Source organism: Onychostruthus taczanowskii, unplaced genomic scaffold, assembly GCF_017590055.1.
Source record: "Onychostruthus taczanowskii isolate IOZ18803 unplaced genomic scaffold, ASM1759005v1 scaffold92, whole genome shotgun sequence".
Lineage (NCBI taxonomy): Eukaryota > Metazoa > Chordata > Aves > Passeriformes > Passeridae > Onychostruthus > Onychostruthus taczanowskii.
In genome coordinates, this window is record NW_024507213.1 from 734,550 (window position 1) to 756,434 (window position 21,885).

Sequence of the window (21,885 nt, forward strand, 5' to 3'; positions counted from 1 at the left end):
CTTTAATGTCCTTTTTTAAAAAGGTATTTCTGAAAACTGCTGAGATAATACTGTGACAGAAATCTTGGTAAAAAAGAAGAAATAGAAAAATAACTTGAGTGGGGTGGTTGGTGATGTTTGTCAGTTAATGTACTTCATTACCTTAAAATGTAATCCCTGTTCTGGTACACTTAGTTTTCTGGAAGGTGTTCTCACACTATTTCAATTAGCTGGTACTTTCAGATTTTGTCCATTGTGTTTCTGAGAATTCACTTTTACCTGTTGTTTTTCGAAGGCAGCTCAGGATCACAGACCTTGTTACCTTGTGTAAGCAGCTGTAGCAGGTGTTCCATCATCTCTTTTTTCAGTCATGTCTGGGAATCTTGCTGTGATGAGCTGTTCCCTTACGTGTGTGAGGCCCTTCACAAAGGACAGCCCTCCTCAAAGATGTAAATAATACGTAATTAAAAAGCATTATCAGTTTTCTGCAGTGATTGGAGAGCAATTAATGGCCATGCATGAGTAATACAACAAAGTGCTGAAGCAAATCAAATTGGAATCAACTGCCTCAAAGTTTTTAAAACAGTAATTATTAAGAACTGAATACTTGACACTTTGAGCTGAACTTATTAATATTTTGTAGTCATAGAGGGAGGGAGTGAATGAAGGAATAGAAAGAAGTGTGAAGAGTAGGAGGGATGTGAGCTGATGCAATATTTTGATAAGGAAGGGGATGAGCCCATTCTAGTACTTTACAGATTTCTTTTTTAATAGCTTCATAATGCCAGAATTAGGTTACAAATGGTTTAATTTTCAGCGGCAGGACAGCAGAAGCGTGAGTTTTTACTGCTTTTTTTTTTCCTTTTTCCCTGTCCATTTTTTGATTTGTCTTTTACTTAAATTTTCCCCTACCAGTATAAAAAACCTGATATTAGAAATTTCTTTTTTTGTAGAGTAGCTACAGCTGTTTTCAGTTATTCCTGAAGTGAAATATTTGTTCTTACATAGTAAGAAAAATACAAAAAGCTTCTTCAACACTTCTCTCAACAAATAGGTTAGGGATACTTGTTGTGGGACTGTAAGTCAATTTGAGAGGATCCACAACTTTTTAGTTTAAAAAAACAGTTGAAACAAGCTTTGAGTAGGTCACTAATTGGATTTGAAGTCAGACTTGTAGAATTATTTCTCCCCACTAATCTATTGCAAGTGGCTTGTTGATAACTATGGCATTATTAAAATTAATTACTATTCTGGTTATTATTTCTAAAAATGGTAAGAGTACTTGGTATGTAACAGCTGATGCATTTCTCTCAGCAGTTGTTTCATAATGAGCACAACCTGAAACTCCTTCAGAATTGGTTTTAGCATGTAGTAAGAATTACAGAACAGCTGGCCTGAGAAAACAGGATCAAAAGGCCGTATCATTAATTGATTCTGTTTAAAATAAATAGATGGACAACTTGAGTGTTTATGTTTCTTAATTTCCAAAGGGCAAATTTTAATTTCTGGAAGAGGTTTAATGGATTTGACTGAAGCACCTTTCTTCAATCAAATGTGTGGGATAGTCTGAGAAGCAGCCATTGTACCTAGATCATTAGAAAAGAAATCCCCAACTTTTAGGAATGGCACAAAAGTATAGTTTAAGCTTTCTAGATTCAAGAATTTTCAGAAATTTTTTGCTTTATATATGGAAAATAGGTCTGAAAAGATGCTGAGACAAATACCAGAAGGTTATTTAACTCTGCATATAGCAGTAGTAAAGAAAGAGAAACAAGCCCAGGGGAAAGATTGCAGACAAAATTATATTTTACTCTGTTCACCAGGTAAATGGAAATAAATTCCTGTTTCCAGTAAAGATTATTTCCGATGAGGTAGGATGTCTGGTGAGGATGGGTCTGATGAGTGACTACTCTAGATAGTAGATGCTTCAGTCAAGGGGGAAACAATTTTTGAATGGAGATCATGCAGAAGAAAGTAGGAGATAGGTTCTACCCTAGAATTTCAGGTGTCAGAAATCTGTTGGGTTTTAGGTGTTTTTTCGATTTCCAAAGGCAAAAAGCTATATATTCATTAGTGGTATTCAGAGTTTTCAAAGAAATCCTTAAAGAAGATTTCAGTAAAGTTTGAATATGGAAATAGGATGGAATGCAAGATGATGTTAAGAAGGAAGTGGATGTATTGAACAATTATCTATTATCAGGCAAAATAACTGATTGACTGGACAAAGACAATTTGGTGCTCCTAATCCATGTAGACTTCAGTAAAACTTTTCATCAGTGGACCACAAGAAAGCAAAGCTGTGTGATAATACCACAAAAATTCACTGTCAGACAAATCTCATGTTTTAAGTTGCAGTTGCAGGAGAGGGAGTCAGAGAGGGTTAATGAAATTGGCTGATGGCAGAATATCTGGAGGCATTGTCAATACAGCAGGAGGTAAGAAATTCCTGTGGAGAGAGCCAGAGGAGCTCGGGGCCTGGCACAACAGAGCCAGGATGAAATTTAGTGGTGCAAAGTATAAGGCCATGTACTTGGGGAGTAGGGGTAAGGTAATGCTGCTTCAGAAGCTTGGGGCTCATTAGTTGGAAATGACTGAGGAGGAGAAATAAATGGGTGTTTTAGCTGATCATAGGATTACTGTGTACTGCTCATGGGCATGAATGAAATAGAGACAGGTTTAGGTTCTGTCTGGCTGTTGCTCTCTGATGGAATTGGTATTAAGCAAGGATGTTGAGGACTTGTCTGTCATGTTGTGTGTTTAATTGCAGCTGCTCCCACTGAAACAAAAAATAAAGAGAATTAAAATGTAATGGATGTTTTATGTTGATTGGAAAAATCAGATTGGGAAAAGAGAAAAGACTAGAAGAATTCTTGTTTAGTGTTAAAAAAAGAAAGCCTGAAAGGAAATATGGTTTATCTCTGTTCTACATTGGGCAAAAAAGGTTTGAAATGCCAAGGAATGAAAAAAAATCTCCTTAAACTAAACTATCATGTTGGCATGAGAATTTACAGTTATAAACTGAGCTTGGGTAAACATGCAGTAGAACCAGAGAAGTTGGATGCTGAAACAGCTTTCCAAAAGAAGCAATAGTATCCTGAAGTCAGTTAGGTTGCAGATAAAAGTATATAAACCTAGAACGGCATTCTGTGGTGTTTTTGATACCTGTGGTAACAAGATACTGAACTTCATCACCTAGGAGGTCCCTTAGCCTCCTCTTTGATAGATCATTGCTCTTTTGTGCAGTCTGTGGCTGCAGTGCAGGATGCACACTTAGAGTTAATGCCTTTGTTTATATGTAAAATCAGATTCTGCAAGGCTGCTTGGAGAGCAAGGAAATCAAAGCAGAGATTGCACAAGAGCGAATATTTTCCCTGTGTGAAACAGGACCCTCATCTTTACATAGCTCTGTGAGAGGGTTTTTACTTTTGGCCTAGATAAAGGGTCCTGAAAGCCTGGGATCTGATTCTGAGAGTGTGTGATCCTCAAAATCCCTCAGATTTTATTCTTTTAAAAAACTGTCTCCCAAGTTCTGTTTTCATGTGAAGTTCAGCTAGGAGTTTCTTCTTTTATGTCCTGATGGATTAAAGAAGGAGAATGCTGCAAGGGTAGTCAATTATTTCACCTTTGTAGCCAGGCTTTGTCTTGCAGCAGAGAAACGCTTTGGTCTTTAAAAATGCAGTTATTAATGACACACAATTTTAGATTATTCATAGCTTTAGATTTTTACCTTTTTCTTGGTAATCTTGTTTCCAGCTCTGTTAACGAGAACATAATATTTTCCTTTCCTGGGTGGAATTTGTTTTCATTTTTCAATCATTTGGTGTTGAAAAGGACTAGAACAGACAGTCTTCTCCAAGGAGGATGTGTAACAGGAAAGCAGCAGGGATGTAGAACTTGAGATAAGTTTGGGATTTTCTAGAGCTCTGCAGGAGTCCTCCCAACTGGAAAGGTCCAAATGAGCACCTGGAGTCTCTCAGGTGGTAGGAAAACACTCTGGCAGCTTCTGTACAGAGTGCCTTGGTTGAAGTTTATACTGAAAAATAAAGAAGCTAACCCTGATGACAGAATTATAATTTTATGTGACAAAATCTAATATTAATATGCTCTTTTCAGGTTGATTTTGTCTGAGTGACTCAGACAGTTGCCAGTTGTGATTGGCATCCAATAGCAATGATATGAACAGTGTCATGTTTCCCCATGGAAATGACAGGGCTCGGAGCAGACAGCATAATTGTTTGCTTTTCTGCACAGGTTCAGATGGGATTGAACTGCTTTTGTTCAAAGGAACAAGTTCATGGGACTGAAGAAGTTATTGTCTAAAATATCAGAGACAAAAGACTTCTGCAGAGGGAAATGTAAATATACAATAAAATGGGCATTGAGTAAGTTGTGTTAAACATTGGCAACTCAACACCAAAAAACCAAATTACACCTTAAAACCAAATTAAAATCTGTAATAACTTTTTTTCACTTCCCAACATGGCATGTGCTTTTTCTTCAGGCTTATCTCCATAACTAAGAATTCAATATTACTATTTTTTTTCTATTTTAGATTAGCAAAGTTGCATGTTTCTATCTTTCTTTCCATCTGATTTTTCCTTTTGCCCATTCCAAATTTGGCTTGGCTCTATGTCTATTACTTAATATCTGCAGTATCAACAATTCCTTTAATGCCTGTGTGATTAAGAGATAAACAAAAAAAATTACTTATTTTGAAAGCACCTTACATTAAAGGGATGAAAGACACAGTAGTTCTGTTGAACCATGGCAAAATGGAGCAAAGCAAATACATCATAGCTAGTCAGTCAGTTTTGGAAAGCTGTGTAACACACACATCATCCTTCATAATTTTAAGGAAATATATGTATTTTTACTTTTTGTTGTAAAATTAATGTTTCTTTTTTCTTTTGTGTGTTCGTCTTTCCTCCAAAGACTATATAAAGAGTTGGTATTTTCTTCTACTGAGGAAAGTGTGGGAAAAGATTATGTTCAGATGTGTTTTAAGTATGCTTTTGGCACTTATTTCAGTGATTAATACTTTTTTGAATAGAAGACAAAATTTTCAAAAGTGTTAACCTTCCTAGTGTTGAAATTACATTTTCAAGTTAAAGATACAAAAAAAATCTTGCATTTACTGTTGCTTCTCTAGCGTCCTGGGTTTACACTGGAAGTTACTTACTAGCATGGTAATATTGTTAATTCTACAGACACAGTTGTAGTGTTTTCCTGGGTCATACCTGATAAAAGTCTTGCACCACCTGAAGAAATGAATAAATTTTGGTGTTTGCAGCTCTGGGTGTTATTGTGGTCTGTTCCTCAAGGTTGCTGGAAATGGAATTCTTTCTGCTGTGAGGGTCTCCAAGCTTTGAAAATATGTCTGATAGTTCACAGAACTATTTGGCAGTGGCTTTGTTTTTAAAGAAGTGTTTAGCACAGAGAGTTGTTATTCTTCAAAGAGTGATTTGTTAGATAGTTTCAAAGCATGGCTTTTACTGTTGGTGAAGCTGTAATAGGTGTGCTCCAAGGCTGTCTGAGACGTGATCAAGTTGTCCTGTAATTAGAGTTCTCCTCACCTGTGGTGAAGCATCCAGCATGTGTTTTACCATTTTCAATTGTAAAATTAAACTAAAAGGACTTTTAAAATACATAGGTATTTTGCCACTGAATGATTACAGCCCAGGAATATTTGATTTAAATTTTGGAATGTTTGGATTTGAAGACAAAGATATCTAAAATATTTGTTGAGTATTTTACTGCCATCACTTGTTTTAAAGGTTGCTGATGTTCCTAAACAGAACCAATATTGAAGTTATTTTACTACAATAGCGAGGTGTAAAGTCACTAATTCGGGGTGGTCTTTTTATTTCTGTAGGTGTTTGGTTTTTTTTTTTAATGTTTGGAAATACTCAGCATTTTGGCCGTAGGGATCAGGATAACTAAATTATACTCTGTTCTGTTGTGATTTTGAAATGTACATTTGATCAAAGATTTTCACTTTTTGGTCTCTGTTTTCACAGAGTAGCTCTTGCTTGTAGGGGGTAGAAGCAAACAGAACGAAATAACTTTGTAAAAGTAATCTTGATTTAGAATATTCAATAAGCTCTGTATTGTCACTTTGTATTGGAAAACCTTCTGAAAATATTCAATGAAACCACTAAGGCAAGAACTTTACCTTGAATTAGTCCATCACTGCATTGCAATGTTTCCTTTCAGCTATTCCTGTGTTAAACAACAAAAAAGTCTATTTAGGACTTTGCCTTTCCTGTTGTATCTTTGTCTTCTTGGGTTTTACTGCTGAAAATTTTGCCTAACTTCTTTTAAGGGTGGAGCTGTAGGGTGAGCAAACATGATGCAGCTTAAAAGTCAATCACTAAAGACTGTTTTTGAGGACAAAAAACCTCAGGACAGAGCTGTTGGATATTTATGATACAGATGGTCAACTATCCTTGAAAGTTGGAACAAACTTTGGGTCACATCAGAGCTGTGTATAATCAGTATTTAATGTAGTGGTCTGCATTCCTTTACCGTCCTAAAATTGGTTGATAATAAAAACAAGAAAAATGGGATTAAATTTCTGTCTAGCTTAATATTAAGTTACATGTTTTAATGTACTGATATGAAATAAATGGATTTTCTGTGACTATGAAGTGGCTTTATTTTTCTCTTCTTTCAGAATTATGGCTGCAGTTTTAAACATTCACTTTTCTTTTGCTTAGTGCTGTGTGGATACTGCAGTACAGGGGAAGGTGTCAAGAGAATTTTTGAGTAGAAAATCCATTTTCTACAAACTCAGATTTTTTTCAGGAACTTAGTTTTCTAATTAGACAAATGAAGTAGTTCATCTAGGATCAGATTAGTCATACCGAAAATGTGACAAGGTTTTAAAGTTTTCTGAAAGTGTTTTTTTTTTTTTTTTTTGGCAAGTTTAATAATCTGCTGCATTGCCCAGCAGAGATGTATTTTTAAATAATGCCCTAATGCACACTACCAGGATTATCAAACTGAATGTCCAGCTGATTCCAAGTGAGCCAGTTCAGATTTATATAGCACGCTTTAATTTGGAAAATCTGACATTTTCTATTTTAATATTTACCATCTCAGACCAGAAGGTTTTTTTGTCCTGTGAAAAGCGCTCATGTTTAACTTCTGTATTGATTAAAGAAAAAGACAAATGTTAAAATCCCAGATTTTGTCATGCAGTGGAAACGGCAGCATTTGGGCGAATCTCAGCATTTCTGGTTCCCTGCTCTGGGTGTAAATCACGGCTGAGGCAATGAGCTCTGTGGAGTGTGTGTGGGATCCCTGGTGGCAGCAGGGAATGAGGGGCATTTGTCTTGTGATTTGTTGGCCCTGTCAGTAATCGTGTGACAGGGGAGAGCAGAGCTGAGATCAGCTCGTGGGCAAGCCCAGCGTGGCAGTGCTGGTTATAAACTCCATTTCCTGCCACGCTTTCCATCTCCTGCTCTATTGACTGCGCTGCCCAGCTTTGTGTCATCAGCAGAATTTGTCAACAATCTCCTGCTTTTGTGCTCAGCTTGTGGAGGAATATTGTAACTAAGATTACTTTACAGCCCAGCTGTAGAGGTGCTTTGTTAGTTGACTGTCTCCTGGTCAATAATTCTCTTTTTAGCTTTTCACGTTATTCTCTCCCCTTTCCCACTTCCTTGTGTGTTACATTTTGAACATAATCCCCATCTTCTCCACTTTAAAGAACTGCTTCCCATTTGGCCTGGTACCAAATATTTTACTGCATCCAGCCAGATTGAATCTCCTGCATTTCCTTGTCCACTAATTCAGTTATCTTATCAGAGGAAGGTATCAGGTTCCTTTGGCTTGCTCTTTCTTTGACAAACCAATGTTAAGTTTTAATCCAATTTCTGCATAGCTCTGTATGATGAATCATTCTTTCCTTCAGAAATTGTTCTAATCCCTTTTGCCATTTTTAAGTACCACTTGAATTTTAGCAGTTCTTACTTTCTTCTTTAAACTTAGGCTTCAAGAAGTAGGGTTATTTGCTTGTCATACCTGTTTTTTGTTCTCTGTAGAGGTTTTCTTTTTGCTGTAATTTGTGAGGTAGTTATTCACTCAGATCTGCAGTTTTATCATGTATGTTTTTTTCAGTAGTTCAGGGTTAGGGTTAGAAAGTTTTTGTATCTCTGATTTAAATAAATATAAGTCTCTTCCAAATTCCAGTCCTTCCCCATTTAAATTTTTCTGCTTTAACTCATGATCTCCCTTATTTCTCAAATATTTTAAAAAATCTTAAAAATTTTTAAAAATATTAAAAATCTTTAAAAATTTAAATATTTTATTTCTGCACAGATGCTGAGGACCCATGAAATGCCTGTTCTGTGGTTCTGTGGTCACCTGGACGTTTCAGGCCAGAACACATTTCCCTCTCCACCATACAAAGATCTGTTACAAAATCCTGACTGCCACTTCTTGAAGTTGTAAAATTCCTGTCTGATCCTAGAAAGCAGAGCATGCTCTTGATTTTCCATTCAAGACATTAAAATTTCAGTAATCTCTGCCAGTCTGACGGCAGATGAGATTCCCACCTGACTTGGTGTCTTGCAGTTGGTTGTTTTTGAGAGATTGAGCAAGACCCAGAAGTCAAATAAACTTAATATCATGTATGCACCTATCTTCACGTATTTTTGCTTGTATGTAATTCTAATCTTTGAGTCAGATTTATTTTATGTAAGCAGCTGTCCTATAATCATCTTAGAACTTTGTTAATCCGCATAAAAATACTTTCGTTTGTTAATTCAGGAAATTTAGGTGAAGAAATAATACCAATATTGCATTCAAAACCACTAGAAACATAATTTCCTGCATCTTGCGTTTGTTTCTTTTTGTGTGGTGGATTTATTTTTTATTTTTATTTGGTTTTTAAAAGTTTTTTTTTTTTTAATATTTCATTTTATTTATTTTATTTTGCTATTTTTTCATCTCTGCTTGTATTCTCTGTTTAGGTAAGAGGCAAATCTCTCACAACACTTTTCCTGGTTTAAAGCTCTAACTGTACCAGGATCCTGTAAATATGAGTGGCCATGGTGTCTTTTTATTGAGAGAGGTCAATTTTGTGTCAATGCCTATCAACATTTGGACTCGATGGTTTTAGGTTTTGCCAGCCTACATGATTCCATGATTCTACAAAATCCAAAGCAAAATCCAAAGCTTCTTTCCTCTGGGAAAGAAGTCTGCTGTAAAAAAGAGTTCCACATACCTGCACTCATGCTGTGCATGGGTGTGTAGACGTTTGCAAAAACAAGCAAATTGATATAAAAAGGCATCATTAGCCTTTTTCTGTAAGTTGGGTGGAGTCCTCTGGAATTCAGCTGATGAAAGACCCTGGGAGCTGGTTTCATTAATTCCTGATCCATTCATGTGTTACTTCCAGCTAAGTCAGAAACTCTTCTGTTACCTGAAACATGATGGAACAGGGACTCCAGCAGTACTGTCTGAAATATCTTATGGACACCAAGCCTTTTTTCTAAAATTATCCGTTCAGGAATTGCAGTTGAGTTGCAGAAACCTATAAACTGAAGTTAGGAAAAAAAATCAATTAACTTGTCTTTGATTTTGGTGCAACACTACCATTTGTAGCCTCTGCCTTATGAATTAAGCTATCTTATGGGATGTTAAAAATATATTAACATATTTTTAATTGCTTTTTCTTCCCCAAATTCCCTGGTTTTGCACTTGGCTGAAGTTTAATATTTAGGGAAGCATGGTCCTGGTTGTCTCCAGTTGATTCCTTTACATTACCAGAGACAATTTAAGTAGTAAATCTCTTGCTGTGGGACCCTGTTTGGGGTACAAGCAGCAGCACGCAGTACAATTAAAGGTTCTTGCAGCAAATGTTTAGGAAAATACTTTCCAAGAGATCTGCACATGATTAGAATTACTGAGTGCTCTCCTCTCTGGCTTCCTGTTTTGGAATTGAATGCCTTCAGGACACTTGGAATATTTCAGTTTTTAGAAGCAAGAGCAATTTAACCAAGTCTGTACTTCATTGTCCTAGCTATGACTTCAGTTAGTTGCAAATAGGGATAAATATATGAAATAACCCCTGAGATACCTTAATCAAATGGAAGGAATAAATTATGGAGCTGCTTTTGAGGGAAATGAGAGCAGATAAAATGTCCCAACAGTCAGAGCCACATTCTGGCTGTTTCTCTGCACATGTGTACAATTAGTGGCTCTTTCCTTGCTTCTTGTTTCCCATCCTGTGGGATAATGAGTTTGAACATTTTTTGGAACAACTCACTAATTGCTTGAAGTATTTTATGTAGGTTATTTATAAAGTTTGAAGGGAAAATTTGGTGTGGTTATTGAACAGTTGTATACAGAACAGTTTCTTGAGGTCCCTCCACCTAGTTCTGAGCAATTCGACTACAGGAATAATTCCTTGAAATGAGATTAACTTATTTAACAATTCAGCCATTATGCTGATTTTTGTGGTAAGAATCCATGAGCTTGGCCAAGCACATTTATGTACATCTGTACCATTTTGTGGTGTTTTTAACCCTTCTGCCACAGTGGTGTTGTCTGGTCTTTGTGTTTGTGGGTGCTGTTGACCCCATGTTTCCCACCACATTCAGCAGTGGAAATATTTGGGTATTCTTAGTTCTGTATTGGGCTTTCTTGTCAAATAAAACACAGTTTGAATGGAGACTGTTAGAGGAGCCATTCCAGACAAAAACATTGTCAATAATTCATGCAGATTTCCTACTTGGCTTTAAAGAAGTGTAAAGCAAATTCCAAGTGGTTAAGTTTGCATCAAGACTTATTATGTACCACATTTCTGGAAATTGAAGAGACCATGTAACACTCCATGGCAGTTTTTCATTTGAGATCAGACTAATAAAGGACTTCTTTACACTATGAATGTCTCCAATATACATTTGGTGTGTTTGTGATCAGAGACATTTGATAACTTTGTGTTTGTTACTATTTAGAATATTCTTACAGAATTATTGTGCTTGAAAATGAACTTAAGGGCTTTTGACCTGCCCCAGTCTGAGTTCAGAGTTTTGTATTTCCTTTGTAGCAGTAATTACAGAGATGAAGGTAAGTGCATCTTTATTGTATCATTGATGAATACAATAAATAGCTTTTAAGAGTGGACAAAACCTGAACGTACTTGACTTAATAGGATCTGCCCCTGTTCCATTTAAAAATTATTAGTAGTTATTATACTTGGGTATTACCAAATGCAAACAGTCAGTGGATCCTAATGTACTATCATTTTTGTGTCTAAGTGTAGGAGCAAATTCAGGTTTTCTTTTGGAGATTTTAGGAGTAACTTCACAACTATTTTGAGTAATTTCTTAATCATTTTTAGTGATAGCTAAAATTTTTGAAATCAGGCTATTTTAAATGTGAAATAGATAATTATAATTTAGTATAATCTTTGTGTTTTCTTAATAAAAGAATAACACATTTGCTTTAGCCCTAACATATAGGTAATAGGATTGGATTGCTCACATCCAAATAAGCCAGTTGTAATTAAGCCACATTGTTTATGATTATTGTTTCTAATGGTTGTGGTTATCTAATACAGTCTATGGCCAAGCTTAGGTTAGCATCTCAAGTAACTTTCAAGATGCATCATTTTGTCAGATATTAACTTAATCAGATGCCATTTCCTTTTTCAAGTGGTCAGCATCCAATTGTTTTATTTCTTGCAGTAAGTCACTGTCCTGGTGTCACAGCTGTTCCCTTGGCGTGTCCTGGGCGGGCAGCACTGCAGCCACTTCTAATTGCAGCCCTTAATTTCAAATGTCTTGTTTTTACAGCGCCAGATTTTGTGATAATTTGAGCATTTCTGTCTGTAACTTTTTCACCAGAATTACTGTTAAACACTGTCTGTCAGTCTTGGCATCGTTTTCATACAGTTTCCCATCTGAGAAATTAATGAGGATTTGAGTTTGTCTTCTAAAAAGTAAAGGTTTGTAGGCATTTGCTGTCAGTCTCCCTGTTGAATTAAGCGTGGCCAAAACTGGGTTGCTGCTGTGATTCACAAAGCAGAAATAATAATCCTTGTTCTAAAAAAATAAAGCTGACCTAAAATACAGCTGAACTGTGCTACTGTTGTCTTCTAGTGTAGCAATTTTTTTTCCTTTTTTTGCCTGTTGTAAAGCACAGAGCCCAGGTCCTGGAAGCACTTCAGTTCTGAAGAAGCAATAATCTTGTGGAATAGTACTTAACCTCAAAGCAGTAGCTTACTCCAATTTGTGCAAATGGAAGATAATGACAAAAATGATGGGAAAATCCTTCAAAAGGAGTCTCAGGGGGGCCCTTGTGGCTCTGCACAGCTCCTGCCAGGAGGGGACAGCCGGGGGGTCGGGCTGTGCTCCAGGAACAGGGACAGGAGGAGAGGGAACGGCCTCAGGCTGGGCCAGGGCAGGCTCAGGGTGGGCACAGCAGGAATTTCCCCATGGAAAGGGGGCTCAGGCACTGCCTTGGCACTGCCCAGGGGGGTCTGGAGTGCCCATCCCTGGAGGTGGCACCTGGAGGTGGCACCCAGAGCCCTGGGCTGGGGACAGCGTGGGGATGGGGCACAGCTGGGACTCCATGGGCTGGGAGGGATTTTCCAACCTCAGTGATCCTGGGATGCTGTGATTGTTCCTGGAAGGCAGGTGGCAAAAATGAGTGAATACAGGCATTACTATCTCTGACTGTTCCTTATCCCACCATACTTCCATGGAAAGAAAACTGCTGTGAATTCCTCAGTCTGAGGAGTAACATTGGCTTAGAACATGGGCTGGGGGCACTGGAGGTGTTTCCAGGTTGGGCTGTCTGATCCTCTGTAAGGTCTGTGTCCGTAGCTTCAGGGAAATCTTCCTTTCAGGAGTTATAGATCTGTTGGTTTGGTCCATCTTCCCTCAGTAGATAAGCTGTGTCCCTCTGTCTCCTTGGATTTGTTTGCCTCATTTCCCAGATTTTCTGTCATTCCCACCGGAAGAGGTTTCCTAACACACCATGCCTCTGTTCCAGCCCTGTGCAGACAGCCTTGTACTCTCTACATTAAAACAAGAGAAAATCTTTCTTCTGTGGGAGGAGAAAAGTCACCAAATTCTGCATTTTATATGTGACAACTCAGGAAGAATGAGGAGAGATTTTGTAACAGCTCCCCACCTTTGTATGAAGACAAAATTCACAACTGCTCCGTTTTCACGGTCCGTTGCTTCTTTTGCTTGAAAAGGCTGTGCTTTCACTTGTGATAGTGGTTTTGAAGCAATCAAAAGACAAATCTAATTTCCAGCTGTTAGAAATGACTGTTCATGCATGAGGAGCTACTGCAGTTTATGTGCCGTGTCTTTTTGGGATGGAAGTCTTGGTTTTGGTGTTTTGGTGTGCCATGAATAACAAGGCTTGGGGTTGAGGTGAGGGGGGGAACTTTTTTTGGGAAATAGTTACTTTGAAAATGACTGGATGCTTTCATAGTGAAGTGGCAGGGTGGTGAGTTCAATCAGAAGATTTCCCTTTGGAAAATGACATGTTTCAGGGATCCACTACCTGTTTACCTTGACTCCACTGGTGACATAGTGGCTTTTCAGGGCAGCTGTGTCTTGCAAAAGAAGGCTCCTGGCACACAGTATTTCAGGCATCAACAACTGATTTAAGAGCCACTTTCTTTCTCTGTTATTGGGTATTTAACCAGGTTCTTCACTTGGATGACTAAATTGTAAGAAGTCTTAGACATTGGGGAGGATTTTGTAGCAGCACACAGAAAATAAATCCATAAGATAACTTTGTTATGCTTCAGACCGCTTCTGCTATCCTTGTGTTTTCCTCATCTGTCACCAGTGATGTCAGCACTAGAGAGCACCTGGAGGTGGTTGTATTCTCCATGTGTTCTTCACTTGAGAGAGCAGTTTATCAATGCACATAAAAGTGGTGCAACTGGTGGTAAAGGGTTTTGTACAACATCCATATTACACTGAAATTCTTCAGGGAGATGCCTGCATTTTTACAGGCTGTGGCAGAGTGGGCTACTTTTGATTAGAGGCTGTAAATTTGAGCACAGTGTGAATATTTAGTAGTGATGAAAAGCAGTGACAGTCAGTAAATGCACTCAGTGTCCCCCTCCCCAGGCAGGGTCACCTCACTGTCCACTGTCTGTGGTCAGTGACCAGCGGTGGCAAAGGCACCACAAGGTCTGGAGGTCTCAGTTGAGTTGAGATCCTGCACAGGAGGGACCAAAACCTGCAGGAAAATGTCCTGCAGAGACCGGACCCACAAGGGCAACAGCAAGAACTGGATCTGGAAGTTTGGGTGCTTGGGAGAACAGCCGGGAGCAGAGCAGAGATAGGATCTCACCACGTGGCCACGCCCTGCTCATCAGCCTGCTTTAATTCTCCCTGATGAACATTGTCCTGCCATTCAGTTTCCATGCTCAAATCTCCCTGTTTGCCAGAGGAAAAGTGTTGGAAGAGCTGCTCCTGAAAGTTCTTGTGTTTCAGTGGTGGCTCTGCACCTCTGAAGAGAGAGGAAGAGTGATACACTTTCAGCTTCAGAGGCTGAAATGAAATTAGATGTAAATGTATTCCAAGCAATGAAGGCAGATTTGCTTACTAATCTGGGTTGCATCTCCTTTTCCCCCTCCTCACACTCAAAGCAGCATTACCAGAACCTGTGCCTGTGTCACCTCTTCCCAGTCCTGCTGTGTTCCTGCAGGAGCATCTCCCAGGAGCCTGGGCAAGGCAGGAGTGAACAGAGGCCAAGGCAGCAAGCAAGGAGATGTGGAGCATGGGAGCTGGGAGAGGGGCAACAGTATCTGGACATCCAGGAGAAATGTTTATTTGCACCACTTCTCTTTTCCCCCAAAAGGGGGCCTGCCTCTTAATTTCTAAGGGAATTCAGGCTGAGCAAGAAAGTCTGGCTCAGTGGGCCTCTGCAGGTGAAGTGGAGATAGGAAAATATTTGGTGTCAGTAGGGAAATCCATTTTTTAGGTGATTCTGTCACCTTCCCAGCTGACCCTGTCTGCCTTGCCTTTCCTTCATGGTCTCCCTCCAAAGGTACCTTAACCCACACCTCCCTGCTGCCACCAAATTACCCAAAACCACAATTAACTCTCTCTGCTGTCAAATTAACTTGTTGCCACAGGTTTTAAACTTGCCTTCTTCCTCATCAAGAGGAATAGAAATAGTACAAATATGTTATTTTGCCTTCAGAGTGACACCTGGCAGTGTTTCTTACCTATTGATTTAAATAATTTAGCATTTTAAAAGGAACAAATCAACTTAATTTGTTTTGGGGATACTTAAAGGTTGAGGACAATTTTATATCAATTAAAATCAGTGGTAATTCATTTATGATGGAACTAATGTAATTAATTAGGTAGTTGCTGCTTATCTTCTTTCTAATACATACATTGCTTTTAAACATCTGCTCAATAGTCCATTATGATAGCACAGGAGTGATTTTACCTGAGAGCAATAGAGGAGCAGATGCTTCCTGATGACAGCTTCCCAATTTATTTAGGAAACAGCCAGTCAGTCCTGGATTCACAGTTTTAACTTGAAGCATGGCAGGCATGCAAGTAAATTTGAAAATCAGAAACAAAAAATTGAGAAACAAGTTTCTTCATATCATTTTCAATGATTGCAGTTTGCTTAACATGCCTTTTTTGCTTAGTGTTGTATATGACATTTTTTAAGGCTGATGTTTGTGTTTTGTCTTTTGTGGTGTCTGTACACCTTAATGTTTTGCAGCAGTTACAAAACCATCCAAATTTAAATTTGATTTCAGTGTTGTCCACTACAGTACTAAAATTCAGCATTAGATCAAAAAGAGTCAGAGCAACAATACAAATAGGAAAAAAAACCTAGAACAATTATTCAGAGAAAGAGATAAATAGGCTAATTTGACATATGCAAAAATAAAGTGAATAAAATTTTCTTTTTTAAAATAAGTTACACCTGTGTTTTGTATTTATGGCTTTATCAGTATCTGGTTAGAGAGTGAAAATGAGGTCTTTTGGGCTGATATAAAACTGTCTGAGGCTCCTTGGTTCTAGTGACCCATTTGTAGATTTTTAGATGTTTTGAAGATCACCTAAAATGACTGCACTCGTTTTATTCATCTCATCAGCAAAGTTCATCTCATCAGCTACAGAGATACCATCAAAACTTGTAGGCTACAAAATGTACTTTGCCTGCAAAAATACTGTGGGCTGTACTTGCAGAGACTGTAAAGAGCACGATTGCACATCAATGATGTGTCTTTTAAAATCAGAAAACGTGAAATTGCTGTTTCCTGAGAGCAGGGGGGATTAGAGTAGCCCTGAGAAGGATTCAGCTATTTGCCTTTGTGTGCAGATCTAAAATAGTCACAAATTAGTCATTTTACCATTATATACAGAATGCAGTGTATGCAGATAGTCTTTTTTTTCTAGAACAGTGGTATTTAACACAGGAACAGGTAGTCTTGCCATTTCCAGAAGTATCTTTTAGGGCAGGGTGAGCTGGTGAGTAAGCAGGAGGCAAGGCCGTGGTATCTGATGAAACATTAATGACTGAGAAGCACCATGTAGGCTCAGTTCTGAGCGCAGACTCTTTCTCTTCCCCACCCCTACACACATGAAAACCATGAAAACTGTAGCTGGGTTTGGGTTTTTTTGTTTTCTTTTCCCACTGGCTGCTGATGGTCTCTTTGCTATTCTTACTGAAGCATTCATCAGTTTTAAAGAAGGTTCAGTGTTACATAGAGAAGAATTTTTTTTTTCTAGTCTCTTTTTTAAGCTGTATTTTACATATAACCACTGGGTATGACTTGTGTGAGAAGGAAAAGAGCATCACTTCTTGGTCTGTCACTCATGTGTGTGGGAACTGGGCATGTCACACCTGTCTTTATCTGATAGAGAAGAATTTTTTTTTTTTCTAGTTTCTTTTTTAAGCTGTATTTTACATATAACCACTGGGTATGACTTGTGTGAGAAGGAAAAGAGCATCACTTCTTGGTCTGTCACTCATGTGTGTGGGAACTGGGCATGTCACACCTGTCTTTATCTGGCCTGTGACGTCAGGAACAGCAATCAGCACTGTCCTTCTGGCAGGTTGACTTCAGGGTCTCTTCACATACAGTTTTTAAAACTAGGTTAACCCAGAGAGCATGTTTTCAAACATTCCCATTCAGTGCTTTAGGCACTTCTTTCCCCATAAGCAAAAAATCAGCCATTTTCCTGAAGACATCTGGGGTTCACCAGGAAACCTCCGCTCCATGGTCATCTGTGATCTTCCCACTTTGTGTCCAAAAATGTATGAGCAGTTCCTCGGTCTGCAGCTTCCCAAGGTCTGGGCTTTCATTTGTGGACTTCTGTCCCTCTGCCTCAGCAGCATCTGGGTGCCTAATACACTAAATTTGGGAGAAGTCACATCAGGAAAAAAACCCTGAAAATATCTTGGGTGTCGTTGTAAGCTGTTAAAGTTTATCAGTTTTTATGTTTTTTCATATATTGATTAATCCATTGCTGACTTGACTAAGGATGTGAGATAAAAATGCAAAATAGCTTTAAATTTCTGGTGTGTTTTATGAACATAGTGTTCTGAGGATGGTTGGGTCTTTTCTGCTCAGTCTTTTCCTGTTTTGCTTGGACAGGTACCATAAGCCAATATTCAGGGTTTCTTGGCAATAGCCAAGTCATGAAATGCACACCCAACCTGTGGGGCATTATGGTTGCTTAGTTCATGCATGTAAATTTGGGGGTTTGAGCAATGAACAAGTCCACACCCAGAGTGTCTTCTTGGAAAGTTTGTTCTTATGTTTAATCTTAATGGCATTATTAATTTAATGGTTCCTTTCCAGAGACATTGAGTTATGACAGCTTTTAGAAAAGTCCAAACAACTGGGTGCTTAGCAGTGTTGGAATATTAATTTGAAATGTTGTGAAGTTCATGCTGCAGCTGTAGTATATCTCAGTCCAATCAGTTTCCATCTATTTTGATTTGTTTCAAATCTACTATAAACTTTGGTACTTTACACCTGGAATATACACTAACAGGGAAAAAAAAACCCCTCTCATTTTAATTATTGCATTTTATGTTATTATTATAATTACATTATATTATATATTTTATATTATTAGCAAAAGCAACTCCTGGCAAAAAGCCTTTAAAGAAAGTAGATCAGAGGATTTTTGGTGGATACATTTGATTTGTCTTTTGGCAAGCAAAACCGGATTATTTAAGGATACACTTCTAAAATGGTCTATACTGAATGTAATGAGGACAGGTACAGCTGTAGTCCCCTTATTGTGCCAGTTACTGTGCCATGAAGATTTTAGAGAGAGCCTTGGTGCAGCTTAGAAAGATCTCAGTTCTGGAAAGGCTTGCAGACAGTTCACAGATTATGGAAGGGAGTGTGTAAGATGTCTTTGCAGGTTTCAGACTCCTCTGATTTTCCTGCTAGCGTTGAGAAATTCCCTTGGGAGTTTGCATGAGTAGTGCAGTGAAAGGGGTGGTGGTTGCCATTATTTCTGTTCTGCGCGTTTTCCGAGTCCATGACAATTTCCCCGGGCTCAGGAGCAGAGGCTGACGTGCTGCTGTGGCCGCGTGTGTCGTTTCAGGAGCCCTCGGATGACTCTCAGGCCGCCGGCGTTTGCAGCGCGGAAGAAGTGGTTCGCTATGAGTACCACGTCCTCTACTCCAGCAGCTACCAAGTGCCTGTGCTGTATTTCAGAGCCTGCTTTTTGGGTAAGGCCAGCACAGACTCCCTGTGCTGCGTGCAGTAGTGTTGAAAATTTCGTTTTAAGTTGAGGAAGAGGTGTAAGAAGAAACTAAGAGATGAGGCTGCTCACCAGAGAATTTTTTGATGCTTTGGACTCTGAGCTCCAGGGCCATGGAGGAGATGATATCATCTCAGCCTGAGGGAGGCTGATCTTTGGCTCCTGGCATCTTGCCTGTGGTTGACTGAAACTGCCCGTCATTTTCCTTGCTCTTTTCTTGAAATGACTACAAAAACTTAGTGCTGCAGGTTTAAACCGGGCTGGGCAATCAGTGGACATAACCACAGTGCTTGAGCCACAGTTTGAGACACAAGGCTGGGGTGTAAACGTGTCTTTTAAAATGTATGCTCTTTTCTGTTTAAATTTGCTGCTTAAGGGAAAACAAAATAATACCGATAGGATATTGAATTTTTTTTTTTGTATTGAAGCTGGCTCTTGGAACAATCCAATCCCATCCCCTCCCTGGTATGTACATCTTGCTACCCCACTGCTCTGTAGCTGTAGCTGCTGTGATTTCAGCCCCCATCCTGTCAGGGGAGGAAGGGGGAACACTCAGCCTGCCAGGGAGGCCACTGTTGGTGTCACTCATTTAATCAGCAGGCACGGGGTGATCACACTGCAGCACTGGCTGTGCTCTGTTCCTCGCTGCCCCAAGCCTGTGTGCCTGTGCTCCAGTGGCACCTGGCTTCTGCCTGCAGTGGTGTGGCCAGCAGGACCAGCTTGTGGCACTTGGGGACAACGTTGAGTGGTGAGCACGGCTGTGTTGGGTTAAGGCTTGGACTCGATCATTTTAGAGCTCTTTAAATGATTCTATGATCAGCATCTTCTGTGTTTTGAATAATATCTTAACTTTATCTAGATAAAGATGTCTGAATGTTGCCAGTGATATCTTTTGCTTTTTAATTAAAAAGTAGCTTAAGCTGCTTTGAATGTGTTTGGTAGATTTAATCACTCTCTGCCTTATATTGTTTAATGGTTTCTAATTTTGCAGTGTTAGCGTTTCAAAAAGCACTTCAGATTCAAAATTGAAGAACAAATTCTTGTAGGCTCCCTGGTGGAAAGATTTTAGTCTGAGGTGCAGTTTCAGGAATGGATAATTTGGGGTAAATTTTCAGAGTGGGACATGGGGAACTGGGGACATTGCTCTGCCTTTACCACCGACAAAACTCATTTGCACACATCCTGTTGCAAATTTATTTCCAGCATTATTACAGGCATTTACAAACGTGCAGTGTTTTGCCTTTGAACTTATTGTACAGACAGGAAGATAAAGGTAGTTTTGCTGTTAGAGACGGGTTAGCCTATTTGTGGTCCTGAAAAATGTCATCTTGATTTTTGCTGAATTTATAGTGCAGTGTCTCTACAGAAGAGGACGGAGATGGTGCAGGTAGAGGAAGTAGGACAGTATCTCTACTGTACTATACTTCCATATAATTAGTATTCACCATAAGCAGTTAATCACCAGAGAAGAGCTCACAGAGACAAAACAAGTTGTTTAGCTTGTCAGCACCAGGGAATCGGAGGTGTTGAAACATGACTCCTTATAGCTGGAAGTGGATATTACAGGAGCCAGTGGATGATCTAATGCACAATCATGGTATTATGTGCCAACAGCTCCCCTTGCAGTACAGAACTGTAATTGCTCCTACAAGTACAATTATCCTTTAAAACACTTCTTGGGAACATTTCACAATGGAAAACAAGGGCTTTTTTTAGATGTTTCAGAAGGTCACCTGGGTTCTCTTCAGCATTTTGCATTCTCTTTTACATTATAACAATATCTGACTCTTGAAGGGAGCAGGATACTAAATGCTGGCAGTAAGTGTGTTTCCTACAGTGTTACCAGCTGGTAGTCTCTGATTTTAATTATGGGCAGCTTACTTTTGAAAATTAAGAATTCTGTCTTCCATGCACGTTGCTGGTCTGCCTGTGTTGTGCTGTCTGAAGGTCCCAAAGCGGGATTTTTGGAAATGTACAGCTGGCACGTGCTCACAATCACTTGAGATACCTGAGCAGAGTATCCTTTGTCTTGTCCCAAACCTGCTGTGAGGAAAACTCAGGGAAATGCCCTGAGTTTTTTTCTGTTGAGGTAATAGTCCATGTGATGGGCTCCTCACTTTGTCAGACAATCAGCCGTGCTCACTGCATTGCTCACCTGCTCTAATCAAGGAACAATCTCCCCAAGACTTAACCTCAATTTCCCAGTCTAAATTCCTACCATTGTTTGTAGGCTCGGCAACAGGAGGGGTTCCTCACAAGTCTGTGAGCTGTTCCTGGTTCCCCTGGGATCCTGCCCATACTGATCCCCGTGCTAATTAGAGCTGGCTTCTGGAGGTAGAGCTGAGCTGTAATCCTTCCAGTGGTTCCACGGCCCTGCCCCGTCTTGCCTTCCCCAGCACAGGGCACAGAGCTGGAATTCAGAGCTCTGCTTCCTCCCTGGCAGTGTCTGCAGTGCCCATCACACCTGGGAGACAATGATTCTTCTGTTCAACCTGGCTGAGGGCTTCTGCAGCATTCACTTCCTCCCTTTGTGTAACAGCAGCTGATGCCAGCCTGTCCAAATCTGCACTCCAACAGACACTTTACAAACTTCTCTAGAATGTTGAAATCAATGAAATCCTGCCTTTCTCCTGCTGCATGTGAGTGCAGCTTACATTTACCTGGTCTCTCAGCCCCTCCTAGGAAAAAGGCTCCCCATGGAGCTGCTGGGGGGATTTTCTTGTGATCTCCAGCTTGGTTGGCATCCTCAGGAACTTGTGCCAGTGAAGACATCTAATTTTCACTCCTCTCTGCTAGAAGTGATGTTCAAGCATTACAGATCGCTTCTTCTGCAGAAGGGAAAATGTTGCATTGTATCCTTGTCCCTTGCTGCTGTCTAAATTGGATTAAATAACTTCCTTTCTTTAACTCATCTTTTGACCTTTTTTTGTTGTTTGTGAGATGAAGTTTGCTACATTAGGTAGTCCAAAGTAAGGTTTGAAATTTTGATTGCAACAGAACTAAAACATTTTGAGAGACATCTAAAATTTTTGTAGTCTCAGGGGATGGATTTACAGGGAAGATCTTGTTCTATGCAAGGACAAATACTTCAGTTGAAAATAGTGATTAAGCATGATGAGACTGTCTGGAAAGGTGTTTGGGAACATTATAGGGTACAAGAAGATATTTT

General features: G+C 39.3%; 1 protein-coding gene across 2 annotated transcripts in view; it reads left to right on the forward strand.

Annotated features, from left to right (window-relative positions):
- ATG10 (autophagy related 10) overlaps window positions 1-21,885 on the forward strand; it is a 73,061-nt gene that overhangs the window by 19,340 nt on the left and 31,836 nt on the right. For both annotated transcript variants that reach the window (XR_005954274.1, XM_041426652.1), the window contains exon 4: window positions 18,558-18,684. Coding sequence is in view for 1 of the 2 variants with exons in the window: in XM_041426652.1 (XP_041282586.1) it covers window positions 18,558-18,684 (127 nt within the window). In the remaining variant the exon portion in view is untranslated. The remainder of the gene's footprint in view (window positions 1-18,557; window positions 18,685-21,885) is intronic.